We start from the raw sequence: 23,283 nt of genomic DNA, 5'->3' as shown, positions 1-23,283 counted from the left end.
ATTCACTATCTTGCCTGTGATATTCCAATTTCTTAATTGAATATTAATGTATGCATTATTTGTATTAACATCAATAATTGAGTTAGGAAGTGAAACTTACTGGCTAATTACTTTCATCTTCAGAATTGGTGACTTAAGAATTGAAACAAAGTTACTGATACAGAAAAAATAAATTGGTTTTGATAGAATTGAAACTTTTTTCAGTTTTATGCAATTATACTGCTAGCCTTTACTTCAGTTGACTCTTGCCAAAATGTCCCTATCTTAATACAAGCATACTGTACATTCCTTTTCATTCAGTCTGACAGTGACTTTCATCACTAAGAAATTACATTCCATCTGTGAGGACAGAATCCTTTTGTACTCAAACTGTTCTCCTATGGGCTAGTAGTACTATAGAATTCAAGAAAGTTATGCAGGATGACAGACATCTGAGGATGGTTTTCAAGAGTTCCTGGGGATCCTTTTTATTTGCCCTTTGAAAGCCTATAACTTCTTAATTATTAAAAAAGAGGGGGTTTATGTCTTTAAAAAAAAAAGCTTGGAAATTCTTGGGTGAAAATGTGATTTGAGGGGAGGCTTTGCAAAACACCTGATTTTTGTGGTATATACAATAAAATGAGAATTGCTATCAGTGCATAAAATTATTCAGCATTTGTGTTTTGGCTTATTTTCATTCTAAATATAGAACTATGTGAATTTATTAATCATAGAGTCATAAAATGGTTTGGGTTGGAAGGGACCTTAAAGATCATCTAGCTCCAACTCCCCCTGCCATGGGCAGGGACACCCTCCACTAGCCCAGGTTGCCCAAAGCTCCATCCAACCTGGCCTTGAACACTTCCAGGGAGGGGGCATCCACAGCTTCTCTGGGCAACCTGTTCCAGTGCCTCACCACCTCATAGTAAAGAATTTCTTTCTAACATCTAATCTAAATCGACCCTCCTTCAGCTTAAGGCCATTATCCCTTGTCCTGTCACTCCATGCCCTTGTAAACAATCCCTCATCACCTTTCCTGTAGGCCCCCTGTAGGTACTGGAAGGCTGCTTTACGGTCTCCCCGGAGCCTTCTCTTCTCCAGGCTGAACCACCCCAGCTCTCTCAGCCTGTCCTCACAGGAGAGGTGCTCCAGCCCTCTGATCAGCTTCGTGGTCCTCTTCTGGTCTTGGTCCAGCAGCTCCATGTCCTTGTTATGTTGAGGGCCCTAGAGCTGGATGCAGTAAAGATCCATTTTAAATTTGAAAGCAAGTTGCATCTGTTTACTGCTAAAAATAATTGTCCATTTTAGAAAATAGAGTGGTCGTTAATGCAGAACTTTAAGTTGACTTCCATCAAGTTCTGGTAATCTGACCCAACTGTTGCTCTGTAATAACCTTCACCCTCTTAGTTATGCATGGTAATGCAGTAAACAGTGTTCTTTATAATTCATTAATCTGTATCTGATCCAGTGGACAAACATGCTCACCAGGCTTACAAGTGAAGGGCACGCTAATGCCTGAGCTGGCTGTTAACATGCTGTTTAGAGACTGCCAAGCTAGGTCAGGTAGCAGAAGGTAATTGCCGTAGCACTCTGTGGTGGCTTTTGTGGTTAGGTTGAATGGAAGGGTGTAAGCAAGCCAAAAAGCAAAGCACGTAATCTATTTCTAAATCTCCTTATATCCTTTTCCTGTCCTGTATCAAGCATAAAGCGTATCTTCAGAATAACATTCCTGTCACACAGTCAAAGGGGGAGAAAAAAGTCCATCCCAAGTGCTGCGTATAACCAGCAAGAGACCTGGCTACTACTGGTGTGGGCTGCCTTCAGTGTGGAGAATTGCCCCTTTAAGTGTTTGTCGTCTTTTCTGTACAAGGACTTTACTGCTTGTGCACAAGATCTATTAAAAGCCTTTTGCTCATAGAAATGAGAACAGTATTAACATTGTGTGTATTAATAAGGAATTTAAAGGAACTTCAAAACCCAAATAGGTTACCTCTTCAAAGGATTTTCATAGAGCTTAAACAAACAAGTGTCTGTTCATCCTAACTGTGGAGAATTATTACTTTCTGATTTTAACAACTGTTAACTTTTAACGGCATAATCTTGGCTTTTCTTATGTGGCTGATACTAATGGTGTAATTAACTAGTTTTATGTGGGGTTTTTTGGTTGTTGTGAGCAAATGCAATAGAGATGCAACAAAAAAGTAGGCTTACCTTTTTAAAATCTGAGTACGATTGGGATGTTGGAATGTGGTACATTACATGTGAATCTTACTACTGTGAATATCGTGTCGTCTTTGTTATATCCTAAGTGCCATTCAGCAGTTGTGTCGGGACTGGAGCTTGATCAAAACTAATCTTAATTGTTTTTCGTGCCTCATGTAACTTATAAAAAATGTTGATATAGGCAGGTGATAAGTTATAAATGAAAAAGGGGAAAAGGGATTAAGTACTTTCACTGTACGTGTCTTATGATGCACTGATTTAAATATTTACATCATTTGGAAAACTGAAAAGTATTTCTAGGGGTGTCTCATGCATCTCAAATTGTCAGATTACTTTTTTTCCCCTCCAGGGTTGAACAGTGATGTTTAAAGGTATTTGCCAAGCCCTTATTGATTGCTTCTGTTCTGCTGGGGTCAAGGCATACGTGTTCAGCATTCATCTGAAATAGCACACAGTATTTGACAGCTCTGGGCAGGACCATGATCCTCTTACATGAGACATCAGAAAGCCTTCACATTCTTCTAAAACTTCTTTGATACAAATAATTTAGACTCTTATTCTCTAAAATTCATGATTTTCACTATGGTTTTCTAAGAGAATATTAATGTAGTCCTTTCAAAAAGGAAAGTGGTTTTAAAGCTGGCAGAGGAAAACGGCCAGCATCTGTAAGACTGGGTTGGTGATGCTGCTAAGTATCTGCATGGAGAATGGCTCTGGGGCACAGAAGTTTAACATAACTCCTTTCCAGTTAATGTGTCTAGGCATGATGTAATGAATATTCAAATATGGTGAAGTTACAGAATCCAAACCCTCACTTGCAGAGAAGTGACTGTACAGCACCGCAAATGAAAACTCAAGTGACGTTGTTCGGGCCCAGTAAGTGTCATAACTGGCCCTTTGCAGTGCCAGGCTTTCCAATTATTTCCTTTTGCCTGGAGGTGCTTGGGAGATTCTACAGATCAGGAAAAAATTACAGAAATTCTCTATTAGATTGCCATTTTGGGGAGAGTTTGCTGCAGGAAAAAAAATTCCAATTCTCTATGCTGCCCTGTGGTGTAGAGTACCATTGCTCACACCAATGCTGGCTTAAAAAAGGAAAAAGTAAATCTTTCACTATTTCCTTCCTTTTGTCCCAGGGAAGGAGATTAGAGACATGAGCAGAAGTAAATGACTTGTGCTCTGTGAAGACTATGGGAGTGCATATATTTAGTAGTCTTCTGTTTTCCACAGTGCTTTGCTGAGCTCTGTTTGCTAGTACAAAACTACATATTGGAAGAAAAAACCCCACTCCTGCCCCTCTCTTTTTCCCATATGTTCATTCTGATGTAGTCCTTCATATCACTAATATTTGGGCTGCCTTTGTGCCCACGTACCACCCTGAATCTATAGTTTAGGATGGAAATGGAGGAATTTCTCTAAGTGTTTTTCCTCCTTCAAGAAATCGAATGAAGTAGCTGTTTACTGTCAAATGTTAGCTTCAGTTTCAGGAAGGAAAACTGCTTTTTAAATATGAAAAGTGAGAATAAATCATCCTTGCTAAGATTGATAAGGACTGCATGTTTATTATAGTCAGTGACATAATAGGTAGCACTAAAGGTGGGCAAGGCTAGCAGAGCTGGAAACTGAAATGTGCAGAGCTGAGGTATCTGAAGTACTACAGTTGGATTTTTGGGTTTGTTTTTTTTTTTTTTAGGAGGTTACATGTAGAAAGGCAGGTTGTTTGAAGTTAAAATACAATGTTTACAGTGGCTCAGGATATAGAACCAGAATCAGCTTTCTGATAAGAATTTTTTCCAAGTATTGTTCACAGGGGGTTAGAAAAACAGAAGCTATTTAGTAGCTAGAAGTAAGGCGAGAGGACTGCAAGCTGACTGCATGGTGCTGAAAGGACTCTATTTCCTAAGGATTTTTTCTATTTTTCTCGGTGTTTGGGCTTACATTGAGAGAAGGCAGGAGAATTCAGATAGCTGGTAAGCGTGTTTAAACTTTAAATGAAAACTTCTGAACTGCTTTACAGCAGTTGCTAACAAGTCACATAGAATAAAACTAGGTAATCCTCTGCTAATGAAGAACCTCCATTTTTACTGTAAGCTCTCGAATGACGCATATTCAAGTAAATAGAAGCAAATCCTCTATGTTTTTATGTTGTTGGTTTTTTTTTCCTATATGTGGATGCTACATCATCTGCTGTTAAAATTATGATTATATAATTATTTGGGGAGTGTGATCCTTAAACTGTAGCATGGTTCCTGTTAGTGTGGGTTGGTTGGGTGTTTTTTTGGTTGGTTGGTTTTAATCCTGTTGTGGAAAACAAGTTAAAATCTGTTAGCAAATTGGAGTTCAATTTGAGAGACTGTAACCTTGACCTTGCAGGTCAATTGAGAGACTTAAGTGTTATGTAAAATAAAGAGGTCTGATATCCATATTTTGAGTGGGGTTTTTTGTTGCTGCTGCTGTTCAGAAGATCATAGGTGGCTTGCTACAGACAGAAACTACAGTAGGAAAAAGAAAGAAGTTTTTTTAAACTTTTTAATTATTATTTTTACAAACAGCATTGGGACAGTTTTGAACCACTTGGGACATAATGGCAATCTACACAAATATTGCCTAGAAGTTCCTGGAAAATAAGGAGCACCTTCAAAAGCTAATGTAGAAAATAAGGAACTAAAAATTGTGATTAAGGAAATACAAATGTCTCTGAGGAGAATGTGTCTAATGCTAGGTGTCTGCCAGCTCACAGGGCTCTTACTGCACAGGCTGCTTCAGCCAGCTGCAGTGCTCCACAGTTGTAGCAAAGGGACTGATTTCTCAATGCATTGGCTTTATCATGGATATTATAGAATCACAGAATGGTTTGGGTTGGAAGGGACCTTAAAGATCATCCAGTTCCAACCCCCCTGCTGTGGGCAGGGACACCCTCCACTAGACCAGGTTGCCCAAAGCCCCATCCAACCTGGCCTTGAATGCTTCCAGGGAGGGGGCATCCACAACCTCTCTGGGCAACCTGTTCCAGTGCCTCACCACCCTCACAGTAAAGAATTTCTTTCTAACATCTAATCTAAATCGACCCTCCTTCAGCTTAAGGCCATTATCCCTTGTCCTATCACTATATGCCCTTGTAAACAGAGCCTCTCTGGCTTTCTTGTAGACCCCCTGTAGGTACTGGAGTGCCCCCTTTAGGCATTGCAGTATAGGTGGTTCTTCCAAGGCACTTTTGTTGGTAATCTAAAAATAGTCCTTATGTATAAAACAGCAGGGGGCCAATCTAATCCCTAATGTAATTCGATAGACTGTACTGGACCGAAGCATTAGGATATGGTTGGATATGGATACAGTTTGGATGTAAGCGTTTGGGTATGGTTAATACCTTCAAGTATTACATTTTCAATTGCATAATGCGATTATTTTTCTGACATGAAGCTTGACTTACTGTTCTTCATATTAGCAAGTAAAGGGCAGGAGCAATGCCTCTTAGCTGCATCTAACTTGATTTTTTTTTTTTAACTCCATTCAGAGGCTTTCAGTTAATGCTTTATGTCTTGCCTGGGATATAACCATGTTTACCATATGTCTATAGAGTAACAGGGAAAGGGCTACACGAACTGAGGTTGCTCTTCAGGATTATCTGCCCTCTTCTATGTTTAAGTAATGCTGCCTGCCTACTCTGTTAGCACAGTGGCTACTGCAAGCATGAGGCCAAAGGTAGTAGGCTGACACAATGCAGTCACCAGGTTTTTAGTATTGGCTTTGGAATATTTTCTATTGATGACAAGGCTAGTTTTTCTTTTACATACCATATTGGATTTGTGTAGAAAATGTAAATTGAGTGAATTTAGTATGCTGAAGGTAATAGTTAATGCATGTCTGATATTGTAAGATAATTTAATAGATTATAGGCAAGTTTCTAGCAGTCAGAAACCTTCATTAAAAATCTTCGTGATAACTCAGCAGTGACTTGCATTTGTTTGTTATTACAGTGATCAAACCAGAAATATATCAGGAGCCTGGCCTCCTCAGCATGGTGTAGAAAGAAAACAAGCTCTTTCTGTTCTGAATAAGTGGAATGAATAATCAAAATATAATTATCTCTTCTGTAGAATGATCATCTGTTATTTTGCTTATATGTTACATAGCATGATGAGATCCAGATCCATCTGGGTACAATAAGAAATGCTCAAAGAATTCACTGGCAAGAATTTAATTTAGCAGCAAACTGCTATAGGCTGCCTTTTTTGATTCTGCTGTTGTGGTTCCTACAATGATTATACTGTAAAAGAAATAAGCTGAAGATCCTTTTTGCACAGCATATTGAATCAATGAGAGGCTTTTCTTGATGTGACCTTAGGCTGGTTGGTTTGTTCCTTCAACTGATTGTGCTTACTTTTCTTTAGCAAAAACACCCTAAGAAGAATAAAGCCAACTCTTTTACTATTTGCTCCCTATTAACTTGGAAGTTTTGTTGGTTGTTTTTTGTTGTTTTTTTGTTGGTTTTATTTTAATATTATTCTGTTCCCTAATTAGGACTTAGCAGAGACATTTAGGAATATACAGGCAAAATAACTTTCTGAAAAGATGCATAATGGCATGATGTTTGTTTCCTGATTAGTGGATTGTGGAGAATGTCTGCATGTCCTCTCTGATTCACTTATCTGATATTAAATAGGAGGCAGGTGTATACTTCTATTAATTCTAATTTAGGTGTTTGAATTAGAAATTCACTTAGAAATAAACAAACACACTTGTGTTTTGCAACTCATCAGAGGCTAAAATGAAGGTAACTTTATATTCTAACCTTATACATGTGACAAGAATCTGATTTTTTGAAATCTAAACCTGTATTTTATTCAACTTCAGTTAAGGTAATTTTAACATAATAAAGTTAATAAGGTAATTTATAGTTAAATAACTTCACTCAACTTCAGTATCTTTCAAAACTTCCAGCATTTTGTTTTACAGACACAACTGTGCCTTGCTATGTTGAAAATATGAAAATTCAATATTAGTACATGGTACCTATGGAAACTTAAAATATGAGCAGTTGCATGTTGGTCTTTATTGACAAATATCAATAAAACATTGTATGAGATCCAACAATATGTAGGCAAGTCTTGACAGATAAATATTTAACTTGGTGTTGGTACACAAGCTTAGATAGGGATCCTGCACTTAATAGGCTCCAAACAAGCAGGCAAAGTCAGTGCAGTAATTTAAAATAACCTTATTTCCCTCGTGGCAGCTCACTGAATTCCCCACCAACTTCTACTAAAAAAAGAGTAACAAATTGCTTTCTTGCTGGAACCAGAATGTGAAGGCTGCAGCCAGGTGTATTCTCTCTTCGGTATGTGCGCCACAGCAGCTCTACACACGCAGCAGTGGGGAAGGTGAGCTGGAGGTGTCGGACCACCGCATTTTTCCAACCCTTGCGGCCGTTCTTTGGTGGGGTGGCTGCTGTCACCGCCGTGGTAGTGCTGTGCTCTGACAGCAGGGGATACTGCTGTTATTTCCAGCTGGCTCTGATTCTGCAAAGTGGGGCTGGTTTTTCCTTCCTCCCAGTGATTATGGGCCCTGCCTACAGATTGTGTTTTGATTTAGCAGCTGCTAGGGGCATAATTTTAAAAGCTGGAGAAGCTCCTTAGAGGTTCTCAGCTTTTCATACCCAGTGACAAAGGCAAACTGGTAATAGTATTGGTTGTATACAGAGCGCTTGTGACTATATGGAGGAACATACTGTCTAATGGATTACAACAGGTCCATGTGTCTCTGAGTACTGTCATCATCCCATCTGTCTGTTATCAAACTCTTTTGCATACTTCCCTATATCTTCTGTTATGTGTATGTTCAGATGAAGCTCCTCACGTGGCGTAGTTTTTAACAAAACAGAAAATTGACATGGAAAAGAACCACATTCAAGACTGATGTTCATACATTGAACTTTTTTGAACTCTTTGAAACTCTTGAGTACAGACCTACAGCCAGTAAACCAGGTTTAGTTCCTCTAAGGGTTAGTTTAACTGTGAATCATTTGCAAATATTCTGTGCCTGGTAATGCTATGATTCAATAGAAGTGTTTGCGCTATCTATCACCTGTATATTTATATCTAATCAGACTGGGTCTTTTTTATGTTCAAGGTGAAAGAAATATGACCAGGTAGAATGTAGGTTTGTTTCCCACAGATTTCATTCAAAAGATCTCCCTTTCACAGATTAGTTGGTGATTAATCATAAAATGGTCACATTTAGTAGTAGCTTAGCGCGTTAGTTTTCTATCCTCAATTCAAAGTCTAGAATGAAAACAGAGCGATTTACTTGTGTATTTCTGTCTTTGTGAGTGGCTAACTTGGAGCTGGAGATCAATGACAAAAATTTGGAATTGAGGATGAACTACCTGTGGAAATGAATAAAGATGATTATCGCTGGTAAAAAGACCCTTAACCTTATAGTTGTCAGAATTCCTTTTGCTATAATTCCTGCACTGTCCTTTTCATATCTGGAGTGCAGTTGCTTATGCAGAATAGTAAACACTTTCTAAAACTCCATTTTGTTTTCTGCTTCCATGGCAATAGGTGCCCTTACAAAAAGAAGTACAAATGCAACCTTCTTCTTGTTTTTCCAGGCTCTAAGTAACTTAGCATTTCACAGTTGCCTTCAGAGGCTTCTCCGAAAGCTTAGTGAGTCCTGCTCTGAATCTGAATTCATCAGTGAATCTGCTGATGGTTGGCAAAAAAATTTGTCTAAGCAACTTCCTCTCCCATCCCTCCCTCTTACAACTGAGCTACAAAACAAGGAATGACGTACAAGTTAATGGCTGGTTTTTTTGAACATAAGAAGCAGATGTACTTATCAAGTGTGCTAAATAAGAACAAATGATCCCTAGGACTGTTTTGTCAAATTGTAGGCCAAAACACTAGATCCTGCACTATATCATGTCCAAAATTAGTAAAAACATCTGACCCATGGTTTTCAATTAAGTGTGCCGCTATACTAAAGCCACTTAAAAATCACTCTGCATCCATCCCAGGTATATCTCATTGCCCACTTAAAATCGCGGACCTGACTGGGAAAGTCAGCACTGGTTTTCCTAAATTATGCTGAACGATCAGCAGTAGTCCTCAGTACAGTGATCATAATTCTCAAGATGACATGGAGTAATCTGAGATCAATGGCACCATGGGCTGACCGTTTCATGAGATTGAAATCTATTTGTCTGCAGTTGGAGATTTTCTGGCTGTTCTTAGATTTGTGGGATTTTAAGTGAGAACTGTGGGGTATTTTTCAAGTGAAATGGAAACCCAATATTTTTTGGTGTCATTAAAATAAGTCTTGATATTCCAAACAGAAAATTTTACAGGGTTTAATTATTTAAAAAACGAAATATCCTATTGTAGATGTCCAAGATTTTGATCAGATACTGGGTCTGTGTTGCTAATATAATATCTGAATTTTTATTTTATTTTCAAGCAGCTCTGTATAGCAGGTAATACAGTTTTGAAAGGATTGAGACTCTTTACAACTTATTTCTTCAAAACCATCATGGTATCCTTTGTAATGTTCTCATTTGTATATGTATTTTTCATCTCAGGAACAAATCATGAACCTTCGAAGGTTTTGCAAGTATTTCCTTTGATAAAATATTTTTGACCTATTTTATTGTCATCTGTATGATGGGTATAGTTTTGCCTCCAGAATTGTCTCCTAAGCAAAAGAAACCTTAAAGGATCAGTAGCCTTCCCTCTCTTTTCAAAAAATAGGAGGCAGCTACTATGTTTTAGTCAATTGATATCTCTATCTTATTGGACAAAGAAGTATTAAAGCTTCATGTTGCTGTATGAACCACTCAGAGTATGGTGCACATGATTGAATGTGATGTTTCTATGTCTATTTTTAGGGTGTTTTCACACCACAGGCTACTAAGTTAGAGAAACCAGAACTACTTTGCTTGCTATTGCTTTTGGACTGCTCTGCTGATACTGAGACTGCTTTGACAGTATTGTGGTGAAGAGACATCCTTCAAAAACATTGACCTTGTATACAGTGAATACAAGATTTTTCAGTCTGCAGGGCTATTCCAAAACTGTTTGATATGATCTCATTACTGTAATACTTGTGAAAATGAGAAGACATTACTGGAAGCTGTGGTGTTTTTTCTGTCCTGGATCTCCTGTGAAAACAATTTCTTCCTTCAGCCAAATAACTAAGAGTAAGATGAAGTATATTTACAAGAATCTCATATGTATTTTCAGTGTGGATGCCTTATTTTAAAGGTAAACTAGCAAGGATCAGGTGTCTTTTTCAGATACTTGATGGCCCTTGGTTATGGGTGACAAAAAAACCACTTGTTGATGTCAATTCAGACTTTCCTACAGAAATAATAGGCAATGCTCAGCAGGCAACGAAATTGCTCCATAAGGGATGGTGAAGTGCAGTCTAACAATATATTCTTCTGGTAGCTACAGAAGTGTGCTTTCCATTCATCCAGACTTTTAGCGTTCACTTAAGTATCTGCTTTCTGGAGCATGTGTTGCACATGCAGAGTGCAACAGTAAGAATGCAGGGGAGGTGTTCTGAGCTTGCGTTGGTTCTTGACATCTTCCTATGCATCCCTAGATAGGAGCAAATTAGTCTGAGAGGATATATCAGAAGGTAGGAGTAAAGCTCTCACTTTGAAAAAGCAGCATATATCTAATGTCACTGAAAAAGCGCAGTGTTCTGGTGAACAAACGCTCTCCCTCATTTCGGCCTTCAAAGCCACAAAAGGAAGTGAAAGACAGCGAGCCCTTCAGCATGTAGGTTGTGCAGCCGCCTTGGGTGTCGACGCTGAGGATGTGAGCAGGAAGTCAGCACGGTGTAGAAAGAAGTATCTTTTGACCTAAGGAGAAGAAATGAATCCATAAATTCCTAACAAATGCTCTTAGACATCTTCACTGGTAAGTAAATAAATCACTGTGATTAGACAAAAAGTGTTTTAGAATAGTAAGAGTACGGTATGGGTTTCATCATTTTCCATAGGGCTTTTTTTCTTAAGGCAGATATTTAATGTAGTGGTTGTTTAAGGGAAAAAGTATTTGGGGATTTGTTTACCTAGGAATGTTAAAGGGGAAAAAAAAATCTAAAAATTTAAACTGTATTCTATTCTGCCAACAATGTTATTCAGAATTAAAATAGCCTTTTAAATTCCCACATGTAGTTAATTCGGAATGATTGTCTGTTTCTAAATCATGCATAAGGAAAGCAAAAGTATTGCTCAGTGTGGTTAATCTGAGAGTTGTGAGAGCAAGTGCTCTGTTCTACAGCCAGGATTTTCTGTACAGATGTAACAGCTAAAGAGCCTGGTTTTATGAGGTGCTGAGTTTAAGCTCTTCTGAAAAACCAGTTCACTAATTTACAAGTTTATATACTGGATTTGTATTTTCTAACTTTAGGCATGCAAACTAACAGATTTAGGTACATAATTTGAAAGATTCACACCAGTGAGTACATTCCTAGGTATTGTGGCTATTTTCGTAAATCCGACAAGTACGTATGATCTATAAAAAAAAAAGTTTGCCCGCCCCTTTTCAGATTGTTATCAGTAAAAGCAAAATCTAACCTGGGCAAATGTCATGTGCAGACAGCTGAGGTTTGTGCTGCAGTGAAAATGTGAGGTCTAGAATGCAGTAATTAGAGAGGGTAGTCAATACTTGTTAACGAAGGCAGTGCTTGTGATCTGTCTTTGAAGGGGGAGCAGTGATGCTGCCCTTCCTGCAGTGCATTATTGACCTTCTACAGCAGCCACTCTCTGCTTGCATGGTTCATCCATGGGATAATTGGCATGCTTTCTTTTAAGAATAAATAACCTGTTTTCCAAGAGTGCTGGAAGTAGTTTAAGGAAAGTGGATTGCAAGGGGTATCTCTGGGTACATTTTGTCTGTGCACAATTACAAGGGGGTTTTTTTGGTGGGATTTACAAGCTCCAATAGCTGCCTTTTAAGAACAATTTTCACATTTTTTTAATGTAGCTTTGATTTTTGTTAAACAGATCAGTCTAACAGGGTTTTACACCTCATAACTTGAAGGAGGGGCATTTAGTCTGTGAAGTGCTTGCTGCTGTGGAAGGATAAATGAAATAGGTGTTCGGCAGACAAGATTTAGAAATTCTTTGATTTAAAAAACCTCTCTGAGAAAGATGGCTGCTGCATAATTTCATTAACTGTATGTGATGCCTGTGCAGTAGTCAGGCATGTTACTGCCCTTGAATTTGCATTTTGTCCAATCTCATTTGGGCTGTTCCCATGAACTGTTTTTCAGTTTATTCCTGGGATGCCAACTTCTAGGAGGTGATCATAATAGTCGTCTTGTGGCAGTAACCTCTGCTTTATTGTAGCTGTCAGAGCGAGTTTGCCAGGATCAAAGATGGAGAAAGGGTTTCAATTAGAAAATGAGTCTTTCCATGGCATTTCTTTTAAGGCTATTCTAAATCTGGCTTAAGATGAAGAAGAACATGTCACTGAGGTCTCTGTTATGCTATTTAGTTCCACAATTACAGAAGAAAGTACCAAAGATGGAGAGCTGTTCATTTTCCCACGAAAGAGGAAAGCTACTCCTTTTTCCTTTTGGAGCAAGGTAAATGAAAGAGAGAACTTTCAGGAATTCCTCTATGAAACATTAATAAATAATTTTAATCAGTTTTATTCAAGGTAGATGCACTGCCACGAGCACGAAAAACTAGTACAAAACGTGAACTCTGCTGTTTTGATTTATCCTGCTTGTTGTGCATGGTTTGGTAGTGACCAAGGCTGTTCTCAGAAATTCTTACAGCAGCCTAGAAACATGCTGGGTAAGGTCATGATATATTGCAGTACTCCCAGAGCAGCTCCACATAAAGCGAAATGTCCCTTCCTTCTGCTAATTCCAAGGCTTGCAGCATTCGTGATTCCTGAGTCTATCACTTGCAAGCCTACATTGACGTATATGGATTCACTTTCTTTTATTCTTTAAAAAAGCTTCAGATATTTAAGATATTTTCTTTCTCAGTTAATACTGAGAACAATGACCATTTAAAATCTTGCTAGTATTTTAACGGAAAAGGCTTTTTGGAAATGACTTCTGTCAGGACTGCTCTAACTTAATAGTTGCAAGATGGTGCAGTGACAGACCACTGGTGCTAATAGTGGGCTTTAAATTGCCAGCCTAGTCCTACAGACATCTAAAACTTCTTTGCTGTCATGTCTACAAGATGCCCACATAAACTTTAGTGGGGTTGAGCTGCTGGTATGTTGAAATTGATTCTAGACCTGTATTTATCAATGGCTTTCTTTGCAGATGGTTTATGCTCTGATGCTTAGAGGCATTTATGTTTTCTGTGCTAAACTTAGTGTGGTGGGATCTTGATCTTAATGTGGAGGCTACTCCAAATATTGCTTACGTGCTTATGGTTATGAATTCAGCCAGGTGGAGGCCATAGGAGAGGTAGTATCTTTTACACTGGTACAACTGGGGAGATAAAAAAGGGTAGGAAGTCAAGCTTTTGAGTACACCAAAATTGAATGTTGCAGTTCAGGCTTATTTTTCCTCTTTCTCTCTCGAGTAAATCAGCTCATAGTACTTGACTTGAAGTGCAGCCGAGGCCTTGCTTGGGAAGGTGTAACCTCAAAGCACAAATCTTGTATGACTAAAGAAAGCTATATTGGTTCTATCCGTTTGTACTGTTTGACAGATGAAAGGCCTTATTTAGATTTAGATGCTTTCTCTCTGCTGCCTTGATGGAACCATGAAGTCCTCCTTTGACGGGGCTTTGTGTGCTTTGAAGTAAGGAGGGAAGAAAATGATGGTTTAATCAAGGCATTTGTGTTCCTGTAGGAGTTCTGGGAACACAGTGGAAAGAACTGATGTTCTGAGTATGAAATACCCTTTGCAAGGGAAAATGTTTGCTTAGAAGAAAGTATATTAAAATTATAGTGCTAATTCCAGTTCTGTAAATTTTACAGAAGCCAGGCATAGGGGGAGGAGAGGGAGTTCAGTTTTAGTTTTGTAAATCCAAAGAACAAAGCATAGTTGACTGATACACTTCTCATTGTTTCTAGATGAAGTATTGTCTGTCACCCATTAAAAAAAAAAGCTTCCCATTTTCCTCCTCTTGTGTGTCTAAAGTAACTGGGATAAACCAAGCCACCTACATTCAGAAAACTGTAAAAATGCCCACTTGTGCCAATCCTGTACTCGCTTCCTTTGTAAACTTTATCAAACAGCAACTTCAAAATTCTTAGTAATAAGCACCTATTAGCGCTGTACTAACTTTGGGAGACAATCCAGAAATACTCAGTTTCAGCATTAGTCAGGTATATGATCCAAGGGCCTGCAATGGTCTCAGGTAAAACTGTAAACACCATAGTTGTTAACTAAAGTTTGCAGCCATAATGTGCTTTAAGAAGGAAAAATTGAGGGAATGGAAAAAAGCAAGTTCTTTCCAAACACAAATTGTAGGTTTTAAGCAGGTGATAAATTAAGGGTCCTGTGTGGCACTGGGGGTGGTGCTATCTGCAATCTGCTCAGCAAGCCCTTCACAAGAGGCTTAAGTGTTAATTTTTGCCATACTTCTTCCACTCTTTTTTCCATAGGCAGCAGTCTGGAGCAAGAAGTGCAGGAGGCCGTACTGCTAGTGAGATATATTATATGTGTGTGCTTGTATGTGAATGTGAAGGAGACTGCTGATATTCATACAGATATGCAGCAAGGGAAACAAGCATATTGAGGTAGAATGGATTGGAAGAACAGATAAAAAGAGAATAGAAAAGGTTATGTGTGACAAGATGGGGTAAGTGGAGTAGGTAGGAAGGTAGATGGTCTATCGGTTGTCCTTACTGTATAGAATGAGTTTTCTCCTTTGAAGTTTCGTTTGGAAGTGAACATACGTATGTTCTGCTTTGATTGAATTCAGCAGCTAAATGCGCTTGTGTGCTGTTTATTACCAGAACCCAAATGAATCATGTGGAACTTGAACATTCTCATCTTTCTAGCTGATGTACACACACACGGAGTGGAAAATAGGCCAAATTTGTTGGGTTTTAGACTTACAGCTCAATACCTTTCAGTTTCTGTACTTGGCCTAAGCTGCTGCTGAGCCCTTCCCCAGGCTGTTGTAGAAAGCAGCCAGCGTGCTCTTTCTTGGCAGCCGATGGCCCTCCCATCCTACCGGTGCCATCCTTTCCAGAGAGGTCAGTCTACCGAGGTCATTCTGGCAAGAGGTCATCTTTTCTTTTCTCTTTTTTTCTTCTTTCCTTCTGATTTCTTTTATGATCTGGTAAGGGGCTTGCCAGACATTGCTTTGTACAAGGTCCTGACTGGCTTAAAAGTTACTGTTCTCTCTTGGGACTATTGGAAGTCCTTTTATCTTAGTTGTCTGCCGTAGTTCCTGAAGTCCAAGCCCTATACTGTTGCCTACTGCCATGTTCTATGATCTTCCTGTGAATTTTTGTCCTTAGCTTTAGGATCCTGAGGTTGCCTAGAAATATCTTATGGTCATTTTTTTGCATCCAGACTGCACTGTAACAGTGAGATTTGTGGAGCAGAAACACTGTGGTATGCAGCACTGTAACTGCAATGCAAATAAGTTCTGATGAAATACAGTCTTTATGTAGTGGAGGTTCTCAGTCAGCACCTAGGTCTCACAGAACAGCTTGTTCCTTTGTGAAACTTGACTTGTGTCCAGTTTTGTTTGGGTTTTTTTATTTTTTTTTTTTTTTAAAAAAAGAAAGTGTCAGTGTTCCTCAATAATACTTTATCTCCCTGTAACAGTCAAAATGAAACTGGTTAGCCAATGCCAGTGTGTGGAATTAGGTTTATTTTTAAAACTTCCTTCTTTGTCTTGACTGTATGCCAGATATGTATTCTTATCTTCATACCTCCAGAAGATACAGCAAGTGTCTGATAGATAACTCTAAACTTGATAAACTTTCTTTGAACTTTTATATATCATTGTTGTATACATGTGTGTACCAGAGGAAAGGACTGGCTACGAAACACATCTTTTGTAAAGAAAGCATTTTTTAACTGATTTGTACAGGGTGAATGTTAAATTTTAGTTTTTGGGGGTTTTTTTAAATTTTTTAAGTTGCTCTTAAATGTAGTCAAGCCACTCTGTACTTATGACAAATCTCTTTGGTGTCCTGTTCTGTCTTCAGTTTTTCTTTCTCTCCTTCTGTGTCCCTAGATATGATTCTTGAGGCTGAAGTGGAATTTTTGAGGTTCCTGTTTCGTAAGCCAGTTTCTTCCGTAAATAGAAAAGTAAATGGCAGGCTGGCTGCTTTTTCAGCAGGAAGTGTATACGCCGTCAGAGATTTGTCTGTCACTGAAAGGAATAGCCACGCTGATTGCTCTGAAACAGCAGTGAAATACAATAACCATGATTGAATTGCTTCTGTTGTGATAATGGAGGGGAATGCTATAAAATAATAAACTGTCAGTTAGTAGTAGAATTCTGCCCTTTTTTTATTATAATGTTTGTGGTTTCCAGTGGCCTCTACTTTTGTCATGCTTGTTACATAGATATCTAAGCTTTTATAACAATACTTGATGATAGTCATCTAGTCTTCTGGCAAATAATCACCTCCGCTGCAGAGTAGCTCCCCACACACGTTGGGTACTGGTCACCCTTGTGACTACAGAGAAACAAAATTACATCTGCCCGTTCCCTCAAAACTGGTAAATTTTACATCATTCAGTCGCTTCTGATTCAAGTGAATGGGTAGCAGATCTTCTGCCTAAAAGTTTATAGGCTGGAATAATGTTTCCTGGTTGTCTTGAGTGGTTAAAATAAGTGTTGGCTGGTTCTGGTGGTGTTAAAGGACATGACACTACGCTTCTGGATCTGGGTTTCTTCCTGCACCTGTCTTTGATATGTTTTTTCCAGCTGATGCTGTATGTGATATATTTGAAACCTAAGTGCAGATATTATATAGTGAATCACTTTTTTCTTTGGTTTGGGCACCTTTACATTACTTTTTCCTTCATCATCTATTTGAGGGGGTTCCCGTTAAGCTCTCAGAAACACCACAGAGGTGATTTGATCATCTTTCATGTCACTTTTGCTATCAATGCTATGCCGTACAGACAGATTTTTCTGTTAAAAAAAAAATCTGAAAAGTTATACTTTAGGTGCAAGCACACTGTTATGTGGCAAAAATCTTGATATTTTTTTCTTGGGTTGTTTTTTTTACTAGATTTAGCTCTTTCAAGTCCTAAAATACTTGGAAGTATGCTCATCCACCAGTCCTGCTCTAAAAGCCTTGAGAGAGAGCACTGCTGGGACCCCTGTACATGAATGATCTTAAAATACTGAGGGAAATTTTATATCTGCTGTCTTCCCAGAAGCACCATGCATCACCCAGTAAAAATAGGTTTGTGATGATATAGTAGTAGCAACATTCTCAGTCTAGAAGTTGTTCCCTTTGGAGTGGGATGTGCGGAACTGAATTCAGACAGGCACAGGGGAGACTGGCAGCCCTGTGGGTAGGGATGTGAGCAGGAGAAAAGCAACATTGGTTGCATTTTTGGAATAGCTGTTTTGATGCTGAACCTGGGAAGTTGTGAGATGACTTTTAACCAAATCCCTGGTATCATGGAAATTCGCTCTCTCCTCTGTGGAATTTTTCCTTACAAGGTCAGTACTTAATCTCCCCAGTGGCATTTTTTTTAATATACTTTTAGAACAGCTCTTTAAACTTGGCAGAGACAAGCAGCTGCAGCCTTAAAATGATCCTTGGCAGTTGATGACTGCTTTCCCCAGCTGGCAAGTTTTCCTGTTGTTTTCCTCTTCCCTTTTGTGTCAGGCTGTTGATGATATTTGTTTGTTGTGTAATAGGAAAGCCGTTTCCTCCATCCCATATTAGAACAAAGTCTAATTTTTATTTTGTTCTGGGTCACCTTTTTTTCCTCTTTCTTGTGTAGCTGCTTAAAAATGCCATGGGTGCCATCCAGAACTGCGTGTTCATTTTTCTTTCTTTATAAATATCTTCACATCCTCAAGTAATTAATGAGTGTTTCCTTCTTGTACATTCATAGTCAGTGGGATTATTAATGCTATTGTGGGTACCCACACAGAAGTCTGCATGGAGAATTAAGGAATATGTTGAGGACAAGAAAATCATTGTGGAGCCAAAGAATTTGAACTTAGATTTCTTAAAGTAATTCAGTAGCTTACCATCAGACATACTCTCTTTTGTCATGGAGTTTTTGACATTTTAAATTCTCCATGTAGGATATAATACAGTGATTCCTTCATTGATTCCTGTTTGCATTAGAGTGTTTCCCACGTTTTGTCAAGGATAGTCTTGGTTCAAAGCATCTCTAAGACAAATGCAGGTTTTTTGTAAACTTTTTGTGCACTTGAACGTGAGGAAGATACACACAGTGGTGTGGTGAGCTTTCCTCTTTGAAAAGAGTTAATGTGTCCTGTGCTCCATTCTAGTTTTTAATGGAGCTCATTTACCTCAGAAGGTGAAGCCACCTTTCTGAATAAAGGGTTTATTAAACTAACTTTTACCTGTTTTCTATGGTATGGTTTGATAATCTATGATCTCTTGTCTAAGCTTAATCTCTCTATTTACTCCTGTAAATTATTCTTCTCTACCCTAAATAAACTATTTAAGAGTTAATAGTTAGACATAAGTTTCAGATGAGTGAAAAAAAAGTCCAAATTAGGGTTTTTTTCCTGAGATATGAACTGCATGGTTTCATGGGATATTTTAGCAGCTGTGAGTATTGTTAGTTTCTAAATTGCTGCCACATGTGGTGTTCCAGGGAATTTGCTTATGACTCTAGCTAAGGTCCAAGGTGATGGTGCACTTCATTCATGGAAACTGTCTGCCAACGTATTTTCTGTGAATAATGGTACATGGATATTGTTATTATTTATGCTTTCCTGCTTCTTTCTGACCTTAGCCCCACTCCCCCATACACCCCCCCCCCCCCCCCGAATAAAAGCCAAAGAACCTAGGCCTAACATGTTACTCTGTATAAAAATAAACGGAGACACTAAATGTCAAATACTTGTGCCATGCCTTCATACCCCAAAAATGTAAAAGTTATTTCCCTTCTATGAAGTTACTGAACTCTAAAACTCTTCAAAGGACCTTCTGGGAAAGAAACCCACCAAAACACTTTTGCAAAGTTCTTCTTGGCTCTTTCTTGTTTATGTTTTCTTTCTGTCACATACACAAATAGTTCAGGGCAGGGAAAAACTTAAAGCGCTTGAAACCTAGCAGATGAAGAAAGATAATGACTAACAGTCATTGATGACGTTCTTGTGGTACTTTAAATTATATTCAGAGTAAAGCAATTTGTACAGTGTTAAACTGTGGTATTTGAGCTTGGAGGAGGAGCAGCCACCTCATCCCACTGTACTTATATTTTTTTGAATGTTGCCCTTTGGGTAGGGACAAGATGGTCAGACAGTGATTCTGGGGGTGGCTCTGGCTCCCAAAGCAATTTTAGTAGTCCTCTGGAGGACATTGGTCAATTGATACGCTAGCCAATTTACAGTTATTGCCTGGAAGACAGGGGAAGGAGAGGAATTCCTTTTTCCTAGGTTAATACCGGGGTTGATACCGTTCCGTATTGTTGTTAAGTACCTGGACAAGGGAAAGAAGGGCATCTTCAGCAAGTCTGTGGATAATGCTAAATGGTGTGGAAGCAGTTGATACGGGTAGGGATACTTTTCAGAAGGACTTTTTCAGACTGGAAAAATGAATTGAAGAGAAACTTCATGCAGTTCATCATGGGCAAATGAAAGTTTTAGTGTCTGGGTTGGAAAATCTCTGTGTGATAGTACAGGCTGGTGGTTGGAGAGCAGTGCTGCAGAAAAGGACATGAGGAGCTGATGAAGAGGAATGTGAGTCGGCAGTGTGCCCTTGTGGTGAAACAGGACCAACTGCAGCAGGTCAAGGAAACTGAGTCTTTCAGTGATGGTTCCGCACCTGTCAAACAACATCCAGAGTATTGAGTCCAGTTCTGGGCTCCCTGGTGCAAGAAAGATGCTGACAAACTGGAGAAAATCCAGTTGACTAAGATGATCAGGGGCTGACACATATGACATGAGAGCCTGACAGAACTGGGTTTGTCCAGAAGAGACATCTATGGAATAACTTATCACTATTTTCTGTCACCTAATGGGGGGAGGGGAGGTACAGATGTGTCAGAGACAGACTTTTGGAGCTGAACAATGTTAGCACAAGAGGAAACAGATGCAACTGCAACAAGTGAAATTCCAACTACACATCAGTGGAAGAAAAATTTTGCATCGGTGTGGTTGAACAGTGGCCCAGAGGGCCTGTGGGATCTCCATCCTTGGAGGCACTTGGAGCTCAACTGCCAAGGCTTTGAGCAACTTAATCTAAGCTGGCCCTACTCTGAGCAGGACATTGGACCAGGTGACCTTAGAGGTTCCTTCAAAACCAGATTACTGTATGAACTGAGGTGGGGGGAGACTGGCTTGAACCAGATGGGGTCTGACACACTTGTTAGATTGCCTGTTGTGATGTTCCTGTAAGAGTGCAGATACCTGACTGCTTAGCTGGAAATATAAATGGACCAAAGTATACAGATGGTTTCTTTTTCTTTATATTTTTCTTACTTCATTCAATAATATGCACTAACGCTTAGGGCAGTGACTGTCTTACAGCACTGAGACAGTAAGAATATGTATTATGGGAGGGGCCTCACTGAAAATGCCCTTGCTGAAATAGTCTTTGTTGTTGGCTGCTGTTCTACATAAGGCAGATAAAGTAGTTGTTTTGCTTCCTACAGAAAAGAAAGCAGCATGAGCTCCTTTGTCTTGGATAGCAGAAGAAACCATGCAGAGTGTCGTGGTCATGATTCATGCTCCCTCTAGTTCAGCACCTTAGCTGCAAGAACTTTTATCCTGTGGATTAATTTATTTGCCTTCCATGTCTTCATTTTGTAAGGAAGTTATTCAGTTATATTGTCATTAAATATATCATATAAAATGTGATATTTTTATCTTGAGACATCTTCCTTGGTCTTTTAGTTACTGTGATCATCTGTCTCGAAGGAACTATGGACTTAATATAAAACTTTTTCTCGAACATTCATTTTTAATTTTTCCTCTTAGGTGTCCAGGTACATAATAAAATGCCAGATAAGATGATAATGCACTCTAGGATCCAAATCTTGCAAAAGTAGATTCCTCAGATGGGAGCAGCAAATGCAATGGGAGCAGCCTGTTATAGCTGGGTATTCAGTGGCTTGATTTTTGAATTGATTGCCCAGCTTCAGGCATCAGCTTTTAAAGTGTTTGTATCATCATACAGAAAGATAGTTTCAGATCTGGAAGAGGTAAAAAGTCATCATTTCCATATGGTCCCACCCCCCCCCATCTCCAGTCATAGTAGCTGATAGAAAAGCTCAACAATCTATTTCTGACAAATGCCTAGGACATATTGCAGTACCATAAATACATTAGAGTCCTGTACAGAAAAGATCGAAGAAATCTTTGGAAAAGGCAAAGTTAATCTGGTTTGGGGTTTTTGTGTGGTTTGTAAAGGTTTTTTTTATTTTTTAGAAGTATGAGTGTATACCACAGAGCTCTTCTGGCTGGAGTATGTCTTCCCATGTGCAACAGACTTCAAAGTCATGATGAGGATGTCCTAAACCATAAAAAGATTAGGAAGCAGCTAAAGAATAAGTAGCAATGTTTGCACTCTAAAATGGTGAGTCAGAGTCATGGGTGTATGTGGCCATGGACTTGACAAAATGCAGGCCAGCTGTTCAGAGTCTGCCGTAAAGGGAGAGACACCCAGTGAAAGTGGTATCTTTTATTTATTTATTTTTTTTAAAATGGCATTGATCACCTCTGTATTTAAAAACAAATTAAAAATCCAGTGTATATTTGCTGAATAGTAATGTAGATAGCATGAAGATTTTGGCATAAAGTAAACTTAAAGAGCTTTTGTGCTTGTTTAGCTCTGTGAGCTATTTCCAGTTTACTTGTCTCTTGCTGCATGAAAAAGTCTTGTGTGCTGCCACTGCTGATTATTATAACTTACTATTTTAATTCAGAGCGACATATACAGAACGTACAAGTGTAAGGACAATCAGATGTTGGCAAGCTGATGTGGTCTGAACATGATTAATAATAACTCTGCTGGGCCTGGCTTGTTTATAGACTTAAAAACCAACCACCACCACCACCACCCCCCCCCCCCCCAACACTCACCTCCTCTGAAATGAAAACAAACTGCTGTGCTTATGTGCATGTCAGTGTTCTCTAGCAGCTCCTCTTTCCCTTTAGCTTTCTTGTGTGCAAACCTGAGCCAAATGATGGACTGGATGAGCTTCAGGTTTCGTTAGCAATTTTTTCTGTTCCGAGGAGTTAGCTTTTTTCTTTTCTTATTGGCTATTCTACTGAAATTGGATGTTGAGTAGGTGAGTCTAAAATTCTGCAAAGCCACTGTTTCCTGAATACCTGAGGCTTTGTCCCTTAGCTGTGACATAGTGTATGAGCAACAAAATCTAAAAAGGGAATACTTGTTCATCTTGGTAGTTTATTAAAAAAAAAAAGTTTATTGAATATAATCAAACATAGCTATTGTTTTGTTATTTCCCTGGAAGTGGGAGAGACTGTGGTGTGAACATGGAAAAATTCCTCTGAACACACATAACATTATTGCTTATTTCAGGTTAGAGGTTGGTAGTCTTCCTGAAATACTGGCAGACTTTAGTTTCAATATTCAGTGAAGATATATTCTGTCACGGGGGAAGGGAAAATAGCAATGATGTTTGCCATCATGTATTGTATTTACCTAGCCTTCCTGTGTATCCCGAGAGAACTTCTCCTCAGATCTTTCTGCTCCCAAATCTAAGCAACATAATCCCTCAAATCTCCAGAGAGATTGTTGAGGAAGACAGTAAGGCTTCCTGTGGTTTACAGTGTCCTCGTAGCCTAAATAACTGTGACTAGAGTCTCTTTCAGCTATTTCTTTAGTGTTTCCTGACCTCTTGGTGAAAACAAATTAGTTGAATTTTCCTTTTTAAAATAAAATGTTGAGCAGTCTCTCCTTCCATTCAATAAGCAACATAGATGTTTCTAGC

At 38.9% G+C, this 23,283-nt stretch overlaps 1 protein-coding gene across 5 annotated transcripts in view; it reads left to right on the top strand.

Moving 5' to 3' along the window:
• The window catches only part of FGD4 (FYVE, RhoGEF and PH domain containing 4), a 114,503-nt gene that overhangs the window by 7,113 nt on the left and 84,107 nt on the right, over positions 1 to 23,283 (top strand). Inside the window, exon 1 of one of the 5 annotated variants that reach the window (XM_054831012.1) lies at positions 11,004 to 11,126. The exons of 2 other annotated variants lie outside the window; for them this stretch is intronic. In XM_054831012.1, coding sequence (XP_054686987.1) covers positions 11,105 to 11,126 — 22 coding nt within the window. In that variant the 5' untranslated portion in view covers positions 11,004 to 11,104. Of the gene's footprint in view, positions 1 to 11,003; positions 11,127 to 15,310; positions 15,393 to 17,687; positions 17,837 to 23,283 lie in introns of those variants that run through there. 2 more of the 5 variants (XM_054831002.1, XM_054831093.1) reach the window with 2 other exon arrangements.

The sequence above is a fragment of the Grus americana genome, chromosome 1 (assembly GCF_028858705.1).
Source record: "Grus americana isolate bGruAme1 chromosome 1, bGruAme1.mat, whole genome shotgun sequence".
Classification (NCBI taxonomy): domain Eukaryota; kingdom Metazoa; phylum Chordata; class Aves; order Gruiformes; family Gruidae; genus Grus; species Grus americana.
This window is presented reverse-complemented; position numbering and strand designations above follow the sequence as displayed.